The sequence below is a fragment of the Camelus bactrianus genome, chromosome 34 (genome assembly GCF_048773025.1).
Source record: "Camelus bactrianus isolate YW-2024 breed Bactrian camel chromosome 34, ASM4877302v1, whole genome shotgun sequence".
Classification (NCBI taxonomy): domain Eukaryota; kingdom Metazoa; phylum Chordata; class Mammalia; order Artiodactyla; family Camelidae; genus Camelus; species Camelus bactrianus.
Window position 1 is genome coordinate 2,959,206 of NC_133572.1, and position 16,659 is coordinate 2,975,864.

Below are 16,659 nucleotides of genomic sequence, written 5' to 3' on the forward strand. Positions count from 1 at the left end.
AGCAGGAGCTTTGCTACAGCGACTCTAGGGGCTGGCGAGGCAGGGGTGCACCTCACAGAGCTCTGGGAGGCCCCTCCCCAGGGCCCCGGCGCCCGGCACCACTCACTAAATCCAGTGGCGAACTCCTCTGGGGTCAGAAAGCCATTGCCGTCAGCATCCAGGGCATCAAACACATCCTCCAGGTCCTCCAGGCTGAGGGGCAACTCCTTATGGAGCCTCTGAAAACAATCCAGACCCCACTGGTTAACACGGCTCTTCCCGGACGGCTGCCCCAGGCTGGCCCTTCTGCCCACAAGTGTCTCGAGTTGGCCCCGGCCTCCAAAAGCCAGAAGCAGCTTCTGAAGACCACTTCAGCATCCTTCTCCCCCTCTGAATAGCGGGACATCCACCATCTGGCCCCGCTGGTGATGCTCAGTGAGGTCTTGTAACTTGGGTGTTTTTCCAGAGCCTGGAATGGGAAACAGTCCTGCAGCAGCAGCGCTGAGGGCCGGGCTCCCAGAGCCAGGGAACAGTGCTGTCTCCCCCTGGGCCCCAGCCAGACTCTCTGCCTTTCTGGTCACCAGCCCGCAACAGACCTCGTGCAGCTTAAAGCGAATGGATGCATAGCTTCAAATGCGTCATTAGAAGACCCACCTTTACATCCAGACTAAAGTCTCCCTCCTTCCAGACTTCCAAAGTCTCCTGTTCAGACCTCTGAGCCAGCACCAGCCACTCTCTTTCCTGTGGCAGAGCTCAGCCACACCGAACACCTCCAGGACGGGGAGGTGAGGCCCAGAGGTGGGATCTACCTTCATCCTGCTTGGTGCCTTGACCTGCTTGGTTCAGGCCAACGGCTGGGCGGGGCCTGGGGTTCCCCTCGACATCCACGCTGTTGACATCATGAGATGGCGAGTCTTTGGTGGGCGGTGGGGGGGGGGGGGGATCCAGCCTGTGCTTTATGGGATATTTAACAGCATCCCAGGGCACAACCTAGGAGGTGCCAGCGGCAGCCCCGTCTCCAGTCATTTCAATCGAGAATGTCCCTAGACATTATCAACTGCCCTCTAAGAGGAAGCCCGCCCCCACTCACATAGACTGGACGCAAGCCGGCGCGGCACCAGCTGGGTGCGAGGGGAAGGTGCCCTCCCCAGCAGAAATGGCCCTTCGTGATCTCTGAGGCAGGAGAGATGACTTGCACTTGAAGTCCCAGAAAGACAGTGCAGCCGCTATGGAAATGGCATGTTGGCTCCACAAAATATTAAAAACAAAATTGCCATAGGATCCAGCAATCCTACTTTGGGGTATGTACCCCAAAAAACCGACAGCAGGGACTTGAAGAGTATATGCACACCCCTGCTCGTAGCAGCGTGATTCACACCCAAGGGTGTGGAGCAACCCACGTGGCCACCGACAGACCAGTGGATAAACGAGGCGTGGTCAGTGGGTGCAGTGGAGTCGTGTCCAGCCCTAAGAGGAGAGGAAATTCTGGCCCGTGCTACAACGTGGAACCCTGACGACAGGCACTTTGTTACGTGTATTTTACCACAGTTTAAAAAGCATCCCGGGACACCAGGGATTGGGTTAATACTCGGGGTGCAAGGCCCCCCTGCCCGACAAGTGTGCATTTATGGAGAGATTGCCAGGTCCCAGCTCAGGGCCAAGAGCTCTACATATACATGCTTGCTAATTCTCTTCTAACGCTGGGAGTTAGTTACAAAAAGTTCACAGCTCCGAGGGGCTAAGAGACTTAACACAAATTCACATTGCTAGTAAGTTGCAGGTTCAGGATTAAAACTCAGGCCGATTTACTGCAAAATTCTTCAAGAGCCTTCTTATTAACCTACATCAGGAGTCGACCAGTGTCTGCTGTAAGGGCCAGGAGGATCACATTTGAGATTTCGCAGGCCATTCGGTCTTTGTCACAGCTTCACACGTTACAGCTTGGAAGCCACCGTGGACAGAACGTGGGGGACACAGCCCGGCTGTGTGCCAGTAACACGACTCACAGCAACAGGCAGGGCCAGGCTGGGCTGGCTGGCCAGCTCAGGTGGCTCTTAACAGTTGGGCCAAGCCCAGAATTACCCACAGGGAGCGCTGGGAGGGGAGGGCTCGGTACTGGTAGGTAATCATTACACTCCCCTAAAAAGTCAGGGGAAAGTTTTGACGAGGCTCTAGGTTTCCTCAGAGATCCCCGCCCATCTGTCCCCATCTTCCTGTCTCAGCTGAAGGAGTCCCTCCACCTGCCCAGCCATGTCCCTCTGACCCGCTGAGGAAGGACTGGTTCCCACTCGGGACCCTCCAGCCCACGACTCTGCTTCTCTGGGGGACCCCTCCCTGCAAAGCAATCTTCACCACGGTTCTGCCAGGAACAGTCTCCAAGGAGCACACAGAGGGGCTCCTTGTGGAGGAGGAAGTGAGGTCCAAGGGGCCACAGGTGGAGCTGAAGACCCTCAACCCCCTGCCCAAACTCTGCACACACAGGTCAGGGTCCGCCGTCCACCGTCCGCCGTCCAGTAGCAGGATGTCTGGCCATGGAGCCTGAGCCCAGGGGGCTTGCACCCTGGCCTCAGGGCAGCCCAGCTCCAGTGCCTCCAGGTTGCTCCAGGGACCTGCTCCTTTTTCCTCCTGTGGTGCCTGCTCTGTTGGGGCGGCTGGCTGTCTATGCCTGGTGCCCAGAGCATCACCTCTGATGGCTGGTTCTCCACTGCCTCTTGGATGACTGGGAGCCAGTTCTCTGCAAGTGGGTTTTCGTTACTCAGGAAAGAGACCAGGAGCACCAGGGAAGGAGCCTCACCATCTCGCTGCTTTCTCAAAGGATGGCAAGCTCTGTGTGGGTTTGTTCCAGTTCTGCTTCTCCGCCGCCCCTCCCACCAGACCCCCCAACCCAGCCCACAGCCTCCCTTTCCTTCAGAGCCACCCTCCACCTTAAAGAGCCTTTCCTGGTGCCTGGATCTGGGTGTGCACGAATGCCCTGAGCTCTCCTCCATCCTGGGAGGCCATGCTGGGAGCCGAAGGTGAGAATGGGGGTGATGAGCGGGTTCGGGGACTGGCCACCGGCCACAGCAGCACGTGTCGGGTGATGGCGGCAGGCAGAGGTCTGTAGGTTCTGCCAGGAGAACCAAGGGCATGGGGGCCTCGCTGGGGAGCCCAGGGTCAGTTCCAGGAGAGCAGCTTCTTCCCACATCTCCTTCCAGCCCATCCCCCTCCAGCAGAGGCGGCCCTTCAATAAGGCATTTTGTTCTCTTGATGCAGTTCCTCAGCTGGAAGAGCTGACCTCTCCAAACTTCAGAACACGACAGCGGGGAGCGGGAAAGGCCGCGGACGCACAAGACCCGCTGGTGGGATGTCCGGGCCGCTCCTCCCGCCTGGACCAGGCGAGGCCCGAGGGAGGGAGGCTGACTTGGTGCCTCTGGGACCTGAGGCTTCTGACTTCGCTCCCAGCCAGTCAAACACAGACGATTTCTTTAACAGTGTATACTTAACAGTTTAAACTCCCCACGCCCTCCCCGCCGTCATGAGAGAGTGGGCTTCAGGGCAGCTTGACTGGCGTCGATCTGGGGAGAGTGCTGATTTGCACCCTGCTTGTGGCCCAGGGTTGACCCTCAATAAACGCGAATTCTCTTTCCTTTCTTTCTAGAAAGAGAATCAAAAGGGGGTCCTGCCATGAAGACCACCGCCTCCGACCACCACGGCCCCAGGCCTGGGAGTGACCATTATGAGTTCACAGGGGTTTGTCAAAGTTCCCCACAACCCGCTGAGGCTGGCCCTCCAGAGGGAGTGAGACTTTGGGAATGAGTTTCAAGGGCAGAAGGGCATCTGGGGGCCAATTACTGAAAACTGGAGCGGTCCCGGGCTCACTCGTGGGCTAAGCTGCCTCTCTTCTCAGGTCTCCCCCCATTTGCGCAGCTACCGGATGGGGAAGGACTCAGGGAGCAGCCTGAACAGCACCCCGCCCGGGGGTGGGGGCAGGGAGAGAGGGACAGGCCCGCCGTCTCCATCCAGGTCTCGAGGTCCACCTCCCGGCTCAGGCTGCGCGGCACGCACAGTGAGCAGGGGTGGGACGGGTACTAACGAGGGTCCACCTTTCACCACCCAGCTTTAGTGTCCTCTGAAAAAACGGACTTGCAAAACAAAATCTGACCATCGTGAGTCTCCCTCCTGTACCACAGCTGTGTGTCCCTCCTCAGATGCCCTGGACAGACGAGTGATGGAAGGGCTGGGGGTTGGGGGGTAGATGCTGTCTCAGTGTTCTGAGGGGGACCTGTGCCTCCTTCACTCTCGTCGGGGTGAAATCATGACTGCAGCATGAGAGATTTAAGGAAGACGCTGGGAGGAACCTTTTGGCACTGGTGGTGGAGAGGCACCAGACCAGGGGTGGGCGAACCACACTCCCGCACTGTAAATCCGACCCAGTGTCTCTTTTTGTACAGCCAGGGAGCTAAGAATGGCTTTTACATTTTTAAAGGGTTGAAAGACTATCAAAAGAAGAATATTTGGGGAGACATGGAAATGACGTACCATGTAAATTTCCTCCCAGGCTGTGGGTACGACACCGCACCCATCCCTGGGACACACGAGGCACCTCGCGGGAGTGGCTTGGGCACAGCTCAGAGCTGTGCTATGAAGCAACAAGTCAGTGCCTCTCTGCCTTTGTTCCAAAGAGTTCTTCTCCATGTCTTACTTAAGTCCCTTATGTTTCTATCGCCATTTCCCGCAATCCTGGGGAGTTACCGAGTCAGACAGAGAAACCCCCCCACCCTTCGTCTGACAGAAAGTAAAGACCAGAAAAAGAAGGAACCTAGGAGATCTGGCTCCCAGGGGATGTCACCTCTGGTGGCGCAGGACCCAACCCAACAGAGGGAGACCCAGGCCCTTTGGTCTTCCGGGTGGGCAGGCCCAGCCCAGGGCCCCTCTTACCTGCATATCCCTCCTGGCGATGAAGCCCTTGCCCTCGGCATCACAGCTCTGGAAGAATTCCTGCGCCTTCCTCAGCATGGCCAGCTCTGCCAGTGCCAGCTCCCGGGCCCCCTGGGTCTCCTCACGTGGCCGGTCGTCCAGGGGTCCCCGGCTGTCCTCGCTCCCCTGGCTCCCCTGGCTCCCCAGGCCAGGTCTCCGGGGTCTGGAAACCACTCTCCCGTCAGGGGTAGCCATCCAAGTCTTCCCAGAACCTGAAGGTGGAAGATGAGAGAGAGGAGTGGGGATGGTGGGGGGGTGCTGGAAGAAGATGGGAGAGGGTGGCAGGGAGCACAGCCCCACTCGCCAGCGACCCTGCTGCTCTTAGCAATGCCCCCTAACGTGCGCAAGCTCAGGACGGCCCTTAATGGGCCAACCCGCCTGTCAAAGAGCCAGGAGAAGAGGGGGGAGGAAAACGGACATTTCCAGATTGAGAGGAGGTGGCTAGAGACTTTCTCCCAATTGTAGCCAACGACGACACACATCCTGAGAGGCCAGCTACCGTTTCTTGAGCATTTACTTGGAGGCAGGCACCACGCCATGGTCCCTCTGTCCATGTTCCTGTCTGTTTCTCACACCCCTCTGAGAGAGAGTATCGTCTCCAGGCTCAGAGAGGTTGAGTGTCTTGACCAAGGCCACACAGCAGGTGAGTGTGGTGAGTGCAGAAGCTGAGATGCAAACGTGCCCTCATCTCACGGGTATTTGATCTTAATCCCACAGGGTCCTGACTCCTCAGCGGCGCCAAGGACAGAGAGCTCCCCTGGCCCAGAGGCTTCCTCTCCTACATTAGTCACAATCAGCATGTTCTTGGTGAGTGTTCCTCCCATGCTGCGGCCTCTGCTGACGGACAAGAAAGTGTGCCCCGTCCTCAGAAGGCCCCCTGTTGTGCTGGGCTTGCCGGGCCTGGTTTGGTGACATCGGGGCTGTCTTTAGCCAACACAGAATCACAAATCATACACCTTGACCAGAAAGTCCCTTGAAACATTTTTTCAGAGGATGCACTGCAAACATGATGGCGTGGAAGACGGCACAAGGAACCTGGCTTCTGCTGCTGCTTAAGTGACCTTGAACAAGTTAGTGCCTGTCTGGGCCTCAGTTTCCTCATCTGAATCAGACTAGAGATGCTTGCTTTAAACGTTCCTTTTAGCTCTGATAGTCTGTAAGTCCGTGAAGTTTCAAAATAATAAAATGTTAATAATGAAAAATGGGGTTAAATGTGATCATAAAGAAGAGTAATGCCCTTGGATTTTTCCATCCGAAGACATTTTGGAAGCAGAGTAGGTCCAAATTGTAATATATGATAATATTTGAAGTTAAAAATACAGACATGCAGTGCAATGCCTTCTGTGGGGAAAGTGAAGTCCTAGTCGTACCTCCAGTGTCCATGGCCAGAAATGACGGGAAATCGCCGTGCCTCCAGCCCAGGGTCCTGGCTGGTTACACCCGGCTCCTAAGTCATCCATGATTTCAGTCAACATCGTCCAGATTTGTCAAGAGATCTGGGCCCAAAGCTGGAAGACGACCTCTAATGAACTCCGTGTAACAGAGCCAACCAGGCAGAGCGGACCGCACCGTCTCACTGCTTGGGCTGGACGAGGAACGCCCACCCTGGCTCCGCGGACCGGCCCCTCGCTGGGAAACCCGGCTCTGTCTTCATCCCTACACGGTGTGAACTGGCCGTCATCTAATCACAGGCAGATCTGACACTTCTATTCTGTCTTCCCCAGGGAGAACTGCCCCGGCTTAAGTCCCAAAGGAGCACGGCGGTGTCTGCATGGTTTGTGCTCGCTGCCCAGGGCATCTGAGTCACTGCTGAGCTTAGGAAGGGCTTGTGGATAGTGATGGTGAGAACACCTGAGCTTCTGTAAACACGCAGCCCCCGCAGAGCTGCCCTGCCTTCCTGCTCCTGCCAGACTACCTGCAAGGTGCCTGCACCGCTACCCTCTTCCCGCCGGCTGCTCCTGGGACACTGGGCCAATAAACCTGTCTGTCATTCCTTCAGGGCGTCCTCTTGCCAGGCCCCTAACATACGTCATCTCACTGGGACCTGACATCCCAGAATTTCAGCTGATGAAATTCACAAACCGCTGCAAGAGCTACCACGTGACTTTAACAAGGTTACAGGGTACGATCTCCCTCTGCGGAAGCCGATTGTATTTCTGTATACCAGCAACAGGAGTTCGAACTGAAATCAAAATATCATTTACAGTAGCATCAAAAACATGAAATCCTTAAGACAGCAAACATTTCCATCACTCCCCAAGAGGTGCAATTTCGAATTCCCATGTGAGCTATCTTGAGAGCGGTGGTGGTTTCATGGGCACATACATCTATCAAAATCCATCAAATTGCACATCTGAAATACATGCAGTTCACTGTACAGGAACCATAGCACAATAGAGGGGGTAAAAATATGAGGTGCTTCTGGATATAGCTGACGAAAAGTGTGTAATGCTTGTACACGGAAAGCTACACAATGTTGATGAGAAAAATTAAAAAGGAGGCTGATAAATGGAGAGATGTGCATGTTCATGGAGACACCATGAGACACCATTTCTCCCTAAATTCATTTATAGACTCACCTCCGTCTCAGTCAAAACCACAGCAGGTTTTTGCAGACATTGACAAGCTGATCTAACATCCATAGGAAAATGCAAATGACCTAGAACAGCCAAAACAGCTTTGAAAACGGAAAACAAAATTGGAAGACTAACGCTACCTGGTTACAAGACATTATGAGTCTCCAGTAATCAAGACAGTGTGGTATCGGCATAAAGGCAGAAAAAACGATCAATGAAACGGAATAGAGAATAGAGGATCCAGAAATAGACTCGGATAGAAAACTGACCTGTGACAAAGATGCAGAGGTGGTCCAGCAGAGGAAAGGTGATCCTTCCAGCAAATGGTACCAGAGTAATTGCATACCCACTTGCAGAAAGGAATTTCAATTCACACCTCGTGTCACATACAAAACTTTACTCAAAATGGATCATGGACCTAAATGGAAAATCTAAACATATAAAATTCAGGAAGAAAACGGGTTTTTGACTTTGGCTGAGTGAACTGTTTCTTCGGTTCACTAGCAGTGGCAGAATCCCTTAAAAAGAAAACCCTGCTGAATTGGATTTTATCAAAATTTTGAATTTCTGCTCTTTGAAAGACACCATAAGCTACAGAGGAAAAGTTGTTTGCAAATCATATCTGATAGTGGATTTTGATCCAGAATATATGAAAAACTCTCAGAACTCATTAAAAAGAAAATGAACAGCTCATTTTTTTTAAACGAACAAACATTTGAACAGGCACTTCACCAAATAAGATATATGGATATCAAATAGCTATATGAAAATGTTCAACATTATTAGGCATAAGGGAAATGCAATTTGGAACTGAAATGGAATACCACGACAGGCTTATTAGGGTGGCTGGAATGAAAAAGATTGACCAAATCTTGGCGAGGATATGGGGTGATCGGATGGAACACTTGTATGTTGCTGGTGGGAACAGATGCACAAAATGTACAACCCCTTCGGAAAACATTCGCTGGTTTCCCTAAAAAGCCAAACAAACTTCTACCAAACGATCCAGACACCCCACTCCTACATCTTCCCCCAGGAGAACAAAAGCCTCTGTCCATACAAGGCTTGTCCGTGAAGGTTCATAGAAGCTTTCCTTGTAGCTGAAAACAGCACACACGTTCACCAGCAGGTGCATGGGTGCGCGGGTGGTGGTCTAAACACACAATGGCAGGCTCTTCGGCTTCGAAAGGCAGGAACTCCTGATCCAAGCAACAACCTGCATGAATCTCAAAATCACCATGGGAGTGAAAGAAGCCAGACAAAAAGGCGACATACTCTTGGATTCCATTTATATTAAATTATTTTTTTAAATGAAGACTGATCTATAGTGTCAGGAAAGAGACAGGGAGGTGGGGATGGGTGAGAAGGGGTGACGAATGGGCCAGAGGAACTTTGGGGGGATGCGGATATGTTCGAAATCTTAGCTCTGGTGCTACGTTCACGGAGATATCCATATATGTGTACAGTCAAGCACACACACACATATACAGACATGTGTATACAAATCGGTATCAAAACATCAAATTACACAATTTAAATATGTGCGGTGTATTGTATGTCAACAGCTCAACAGATTTATTTAAAAAAAAAAAAAAAAAAAAGGTCCAGCCAGAACCTTCTCATAATCCCCAGGGCTTGCAAATCAAGCCCTGCCTACTGTGTTTATCCCCAGGGTCCTGATTCTTCTTTTTACATTCAACTCTGGCAACCAGAAAATGGCTGAAAATTAAGTAATTTCCCTGTGAAAACCCTCAGTCCCTTAGCGGAGGGAGCTGGGTGAACTTTGAAAGTGAGGGGGCAGGGCAGAGCCCACCCGCAGACCACTACCCTGCGGAGCTCCCCTCCTGCCTCCTCTGGCTCGGCCTGCAGCCCCTGGGGGTCCCAAGGGGCAGGACCACAAATCATCAGCAGGGCTTCTGCCCACATTTCAGGACAAAACGGAAGCCCGGTGAGCAGCTCGGCTGTCTCCCAGTTAGATGAAGTCCAGTGACGCCCTGGGCCCGGGGCTGGACGCAGCTTTCTGTCTCAAAGGTTTTTTCGATGACCAGACAGTGCACCCATAAAAGGGAGAGCGGTGGGATGGGTTCCAAGGGCAGAGGGCAAAGGGCATCAGCATCACAAGGGAAAAGAGAGGCCACTTGGATCTGCCTGGCTGTGTCAGAGCTGGCAGACCGCTGTTCCCCTCCAGAATGGTTCCATGAAACCCTCATACACAGATGGAAGCGATCCAGCCCTCAAGTATTCCCAGGAACACTTCCCAGACTTCCAGAGTCATTCACAGCTTAGTATCTGCTGCCCGCAAGCAGAGCGTCCACAGACCAAGCCTAGATCCCCTCTGCAGGCTCCAGGCTCAGCGCCCCTGCCTTCTGGGCTCCGTGGAGTTGGAGATTGGCTGGTCCCTCGCTCCGCACCACGCCCATGGCCGACCTGAAAGTCCCCCTGCGCTCCCCTGAATCTCTCGGGCGGCAGACATTGATCAAGAGCCCTGAAGCATCGTCAGGATGAGTTCAACTCTCCTTAATAGCCCCGGATCCGGGGCAGGAAGGTTCCACCTGCCGCAGGACCCCGAGCCTCCACCCCCAGCCTCCACCCTCTGCTCGTGTCACATGGACCAGTCTCGTCAAACTAAGCAGGCGCAGGAGGGCTGCTGAGCAAAAGGTTTCAAAGGCAGCTGCACAGAAAAGGACGAGAGATGCTCACAGGGAGTGGTTCTTACCCAGCCCCTGGGAGGGAGCAAGGTCAGAAGAACCACGGTCTCACATGGGAGGTGGATTGGTTTCTCAGGTCCCCCACAGCAAAGGACCAAAGATCAGGTGGCTTAAAACAACAGAAGCTTATCGCTCACAGTTCTGAGGCTGCACGTCCAAAACCCAGGTAGGATCCGCCCTCGCCCCTTCCCAGCGCAGTCCTTGGCTCGGCTGCACCCTCCCCTGAGCTCCACCTCCGTCGTCGCATGGCCTCTCCCCTCCTGGGTCTGCTCCCGCCATCTCCCCCTCTGAGAAGAATGCCCCTTGTGCTGGATGAAGGGCCCACCCTCATCCTAGCTTGGCCAATTACATCGCCAATCCCCCTGAGACAGGAGGCAAGCGGGCGGGGCACAGCCATTAAAAGAATGACGCAGCAATTAGCACCAAGACGGCGGGAGATTTGGCCTCCAGTAGACCTTGACCTTCATCACAGGCTCTTTGTAACACATTAGCATGGTAAATGGCACTCCCACAGGCGCCGCGCCAGCTCCGAGGCTGACCATAAAAGGTCAGAAAGTGGGCAGGGGCCTTGATTCCGGGGAATCCCGGCCCCTTCGCCAAAGTAGTTGGAATAATCGTCCCGCTTGTTAGCATATGAAGTTACCCAGCCCGTGCAAACACCCGCCCCGCGCTTTGTGGCCTCTCTGGCCTTCTGAGACGGCCTGCGCTCTGTCTGTGGAGTGCGCCTCTCTCTGACTAGGGCTACTCAGCTCAGCTATGGCTCGCTCTTGAATCCTTTCCTGCACGAAGCCAAGCCAGGGACTCACTGGGACCTGGGACGTGGCCATCCTCTCACGCCCCATTTTCCCTGTATCAACCCTACTTTCAAATAATGTCTCATTCCAACGTACTGGGGTTAAGACCTCAACGTATCTGTTGGGAGACACAATTTAACTCCGAACAGGTGGCAGCATAGAAGACCCTGAGCTGTGAGTGGAAGTGGCCAGTTTGGAAGGGACGGGAGACCCAGTCCGGGGAGTCGGCGGGGACGGCAGCCGGTGGGAGGTGCCTGGTCCAGCCAGGTACCGGGTGAGCCACTCGGGCTACTGGAGGCTCAGAGAACTCCATCTCTCGTCTTCCTCCCCTTGGAGAAGAGGTCTCCCACCCTGCTTAGCAGAATGGGAAGAGCCACATTTCCTTGGGTTCAAAGCCTGCCTCCACCACGTCCTAGCTGGACGACCTTGGGCAAGTTGCAGGACCTCCCCAGGCCTCAGTTTCCCCATCTGTAAAATGCAGACGGCAGTACCTACTTCAAGTCAGGACCAGGCAACTTCCAAACACGTAAAGCACTTGGAAACTGTGCCTGGCACAGTGAGAGGCTGGTAAATGTTAGCTCTTCTAATAACTTCTAATTCATTTTCAGAGTTATTCTTTTTAGTTTAAAATTCTGAGAGTGAGATGACTCCTCCGGAGGTGATAAAATAATGAAAGACACATAAAGGAATAGTGATGCTAATTACTTCCTCGAGGTTTAAAAAGAACTTTCACTTCTGTCATCTCATTTCCATAGTGATCCTGGGAAGCTGTGAGGACTGGCTGTCTCTTCCCCCTTTTATTCATGAGAATCTCAGTCTCCAGGAGGTTAAGTGGCCTGCCCAGGGTCACGAGAAAGCAGAGCTGGGATGCAAACTTACCACCCCGGAGAGTAAGAGCAAAGACCAGAGGCGCAGCGGCGCTGTGGGTGTGTTCTAGGACTCGACACAGGGCAGTTGTCAGTTCCTTGTCCCTCCTGGAAGAACACATCTGCTCCAGCTCTCAGCACTGTGCACGCCTTTAGGGCTCAGCTCTAAGTCCACCTCCTCCGAGAAGTCTTCCCTGACCACCCAGTATGGACTGCTCTGGCCCCTGCCCCTGAGGGGCCTACTCCTTCATGCTTCATGCATTAGAATGTACTGTTGGGCCCGGTTGGCTAGATTGTCAAGTGCACATGATGTGGCATTTTTTTCTCAAAAGCAGAAGCCCTATCAATAAATCAGAGTAGGTGTAAAATTGATATTTGATCATTTAAATGAACAAATCCCCAGCCTGGTACTTGGCATATAACAGGTACTCAACATAAAAGTTGAGAATTATGTTTTATTTGAGGACACTCCCCAGGACTGTAGCCCAAGAAGACAGCCTCTCGGGTAGCTCTGAGGGACTGTTCCAAAGAGGTAAGGGAGGAGCCAGGATATATAGTGGTTTTTGCTGAAAAATAAAACTTATAGTCAAATGTCAAAAGACTACTGCTAATCACAAAAAAACCCCCAGACATCTCAAGTAGATGATCTGAGCGACTCTCTGTGTACGGGAAGATGCAGGAATCTGGGCTCACGGAAACCACTCCTTTGATGAGCATCTTAACTCTCTAGGGCCAGCATCCTGATTTCCTCCAGCCTGAGCTCCCCGCAGGGCACACCGCTGGGGGCGGCTGCAGTGGGTGATGGCTTGATGCTGGGAGACACTGTTTCCTGAAATGGCAGGCTGTATTTTTTGTCCATGGCGGGTTGGAACTTTCAGCCCCACCCTTACCTCCAGGAAGGGGAGAGGGGCTGGAGCTTGAGTTAACCACCAATGGTTTGTGAAGTAATCAATCTTGCCTAGGTGTCAAAGCTTCCATAAGAAGTCCTAGTGAATGGGGCTGGTGAACACGTGGAGGATTGGGTGGGGGCGTGCCACACCCCACCTTCCCCTGCCCCCTACCTGCATCTCCCATCTGCATCTCTTCCATCTGGCTGCCTGACAGCTGCATCCTTTATAGTAAGTAAGGCACTTCCTGCGTTCTGCAGGAGGGGCTTGTGGGAAGCCCAGAACTTACAGCCCATGAGTCAGACACATGGGTGACAACCTGGGATGTGAAGCAGGCATCTGAACAGGGACAGTCTTGTGGGACTGAGCCCTTAGCCTTCAGGGTCTGTGTTACTGTCAGAATTGAACTGGATTAGAGAACACACGTTTGGTGTCAGAAATGGTGTTAGGAAAAAAAGACACCACAATATGGAACCAGCAGTTCTCCGTGGTGGGCACAGCGCCTGCCCGTTTCTGTGGTGTCAATATTGCCACTGCGGCCAGTTTCAAGCTACCAACGGTCAGGTCTTACCAAGAAAGACGTCCTGAGGCCCGTGTTTCTGCCCAGGGTGTCCCTAGGGGCGCTCTCTGCAACCGCAGCACTGTCTGCTCGGGGGATGGTCTGCCCTGATTCCTCCTTAGACAGCATCCCCCACCAGGGACTTACAGGCCGGGGCCCCTTTTAAATCCATCTTAGTATCTGGGAAACGGGCTCCACTCGAGTCTCAGGGCGCACAGGTGGCCTGCCTTCGTTCACGGCTCTGGGCAGACCCTCAGGTGGGACCAGGACGGCGAAACAGATGAACAGAGACGCTGCTCCTTCACCGCCTTCACACCGAGATGCCAGTGTGTCAGCCCAGGTCCGTCCGGGAAGGGGACCTTCCCTGCTCCGCATCAGCTTGTCCTTTACTTCTCTGACACGCAGGGTGGCGGGCTGCAGAGACTCCCACCCCTTCTCCGACAGGCCCCTTAACCGAGGTGGGCAAGAACACCCAGTCCGAGGCCGGATCACCCGCGCCCCTGGCTGTGTGGCCACAAAGAGGTTTCCCACCCTCTCTGGGCCCCACTCTCCTCCCCTGTCCCGGGAAGGCAGGGCAGCACCTTACAAGTGTCAGCTGCTGTTAGCATTCTCATCATCATCGGAACCCAAATGTGCTTCCTCCGCCCCAGGTACAATCCCAGCAAAACAAACTCTGAAACAAAAATCAACACAACAGCAGCAACAAAAACACTACAGGGAGAGATACAATCAAGAAACCCCTAAATCTGTCATGGACGGCCCAGCGGGATGGGACCCTGTGGCGGGATGTCACCCACCCCAGGCCACCGGGGAGGCCTTATGCCCCAGCAGCCCACATAAAGGGGCAGGGGTATAGAAGCACCTTTGGGACTGGGGGGGACGGCTCAGGGGCAGAGCATGTGCTTAGCACGCACCAGGTCCTGGGGTCCATCCCCAGCGTCTCTACTGAAAAAAGAAAAAGCAAATAAATTCATTAAAAAAAATAAAATAAAAGAAGCCCCTTTGGGAGGGCGACTCTCCATTCTGCCTGCTGTGGCTTATGTGACGGGTCCAATTTCCTCGTGTGTTCTCAAGGGAGACGGGGACAGCTGTGCCCACCTCTGTGATGTAACTCTCCGGGCCTGGATGACTGCTGTTCAGCAGCCCCGTTCACAGTCCTCCCACTCTATCAGAAGACACATTAAAGGCCTCGGTAGTGGTTTGGGGTCCCCATGATATGGTGGCTGTTCACCCTAATTCTCCCAATAATTAGTGGTTGTAAACCACTTTGAAGATAAAGGCATTTTAGAAGAGCTAAGTCCTATTATGATTAGCTTTTCAATATTTCCTGGCTGATGAGCACATCAAAGCGGAACACAGCCTCGGCGGGAGGGCTGGTGGCTAATGAGATGCACTTCAAGGCGACTGGCGTACATTAGAGACAAAATTTACCAACATGAAAAAAAAGTGCCTGCTTCCCTCCCAGCAGAGCCAGCTCTTTCCAAAGGCTGTCAGGGCGGATGCTTGCAAGACGGTCAAGGACCCAGCGCTCACGCGCCCTCTGGGCCTGGAGGGGAAAGGCTCAGCGACGGCCCCTGGCTCAGCATCATGACTTACTGTCGCCAGCGTGGCTCTGTGCGCCCCTCATTTCTCATTTCACGCTGTTTTAACGCTCACTCTGTGACAAGGGCAAGTTAGCTGACACGATCCCCAGCTGGCAGACGAGGAAGCTGCAAAGTGGTTTCCAAGGCAGGGACATCAGCTGAGCACAGTTAAGGCTGCCTCTACCCTGGCGACACTACGGACGCCCCATCGCATCCCCTCTAGTACTTGTGCGCTGCCCTCTCCCCCGCCCCCCCCACCTTTGCCTCTAGCTCCGGGCACCTGTCACTCTGAGAAGGGTGACCCTTGAGCTAACGGAGCCACTTTGTCCGCAGGCACAGAGCCAGGGGGGCCCGAAGTCTCCGGGTCACCTGTAAACAGCCCTTAGCCAATGCCACCTGGCGCAGAAGTGGGGACGCCTGTCCCCCAGTCTCCAGACGGGACACGGTCTGAGTTGGGGTCTGCACTTTTGTGAGACCGGCTGAGACTGGAACTCTGCCCCACTCACACTCTGCCTTCCTCCCGCTCCCGTCCTGCCTCCTACGCCTTTACTGGGCCTTCCTGGAGCATTTCCTTAATAAGTCATGTGCAAGTGGAGCCCTCTCTGGGGATGTGTTTCTGGGGAACGCAGCCTAAGACGAAGGCTCTCTCAACTCCACAAGAGTGAGAATGTTTTGCATGCGTGCTATTGAACACGTGCCCCCAGGCCCCCTGAGTTCCAAACCTCCCCTGCCAAGTCTCCAGCCCTAAACACCCACCTTTCCTGTGTCCACCCTCCTGCTGCAGCTCTCAGTTCTTCACTCTCAAAGCCCCTATTTCCCCTTGGGCCATGGTGTCCCATCTGCTTTGGGAAAGCTACCTTCGGGCTCTCCCTGGGCCCAGGCAAGGCACTGAACCGGGCAGATGCCGTGGGAGACACAGGATACACTTAAGACCACCCCTTTCCTCTGTGAATTTGTACTCTCGCGGGGGGGACAAGATGCAAATGAGGGAGGTAGAAGACGCGCAGAAGTAACAGCTCTCAGAGCGGCCCCCAAAGCCAAACACTGCCCTCCGCGCTCCCTGCCATGTGACTCTGGCTCTTCCATTGAATCTTAAATGCTCAGGAAATTGGAGGCCAGCTCTGGCTGAGATAATCCAGATGCAGGGATAGTCCAATAAAGGGCAGCCTCTCTGTAATGCTGGTTTGCATTATGATTATTTTTTACTTCCGGGAAGGGATTCACAGAGGTTAAGCAACTTGTCCTAGGAAAACAGCTAAGCAGTGACAGAGTATGGATTCGATCCTAAATCTGCCTAATTCTTTAAAACCTCAGTTTCCTTGTCTGTAAAAGGGACCAACGATCCCCACTTTGCAAACCTGTTGTAAGGATTTTATAAATAATATGTACAGGGTCTCAGAAATACCTGCTACGATACCTGGGCCACGAGCACCGCGTCGGTGGTGAGTAGTGTCATTATTGGCAGAGGCGACGCCATCGAGCCAAAGGGCGTTTCACGCGCGCACTGTAAAGGCTCTTAGTGCATACTAACAAACTGCTTTCCAATAAAACAGGTAAGCAAAGCCGTGACAGCCCCGCCAAGGGGCCCCGAGTAAAGCAGAGAGGAGCAGGCCTCCTCAGTGCTTTCAGGACAAATCTTAAACACACGGGCGCAGCCCCACCTCTTTACTGGCGTCCTCTCCCCCCGTCCCACCACAGCCCCTTTCATGCCTCGGCCTCTTCAAACTCGTTCCCTCAGCTGGCACGCCCCT

General features: G+C 53.8%; 1 protein-coding gene across 8 annotated transcripts in view; it reads right to left on the minus strand.

The window, feature by feature from the left end:
* The window catches only part of CRACR2A (calcium release activated channel regulator 2A), a 96,077-nt gene that overhangs the window by 55,818 nt on the left and 23,600 nt on the right, over window positions 1–16,659 (minus strand). For 7 of the 8 annotated variants that reach the window (XR_012503949.1, XR_012503947.1, XR_012503946.1 and 4 more), the window contains 2 exons: window positions 4,897–5,147; window positions 107–218 (listed from right to left, as the gene is read on the minus strand). Coding sequence is in view for 2 of the 8 variants with exons in the window: in XM_074357334.1 (XP_074213435.1) it covers window positions 107–218; window positions 4,897–5,147 (363 nt within the window). In the remaining 6 variants the exon portion in view is untranslated. Of the gene's footprint in view, window positions 1–106; window positions 219–4,896; window positions 5,148–16,659 lie in introns of those variants that run through there. The other variant, XR_012503950.1, reaches the window with a different exon arrangement.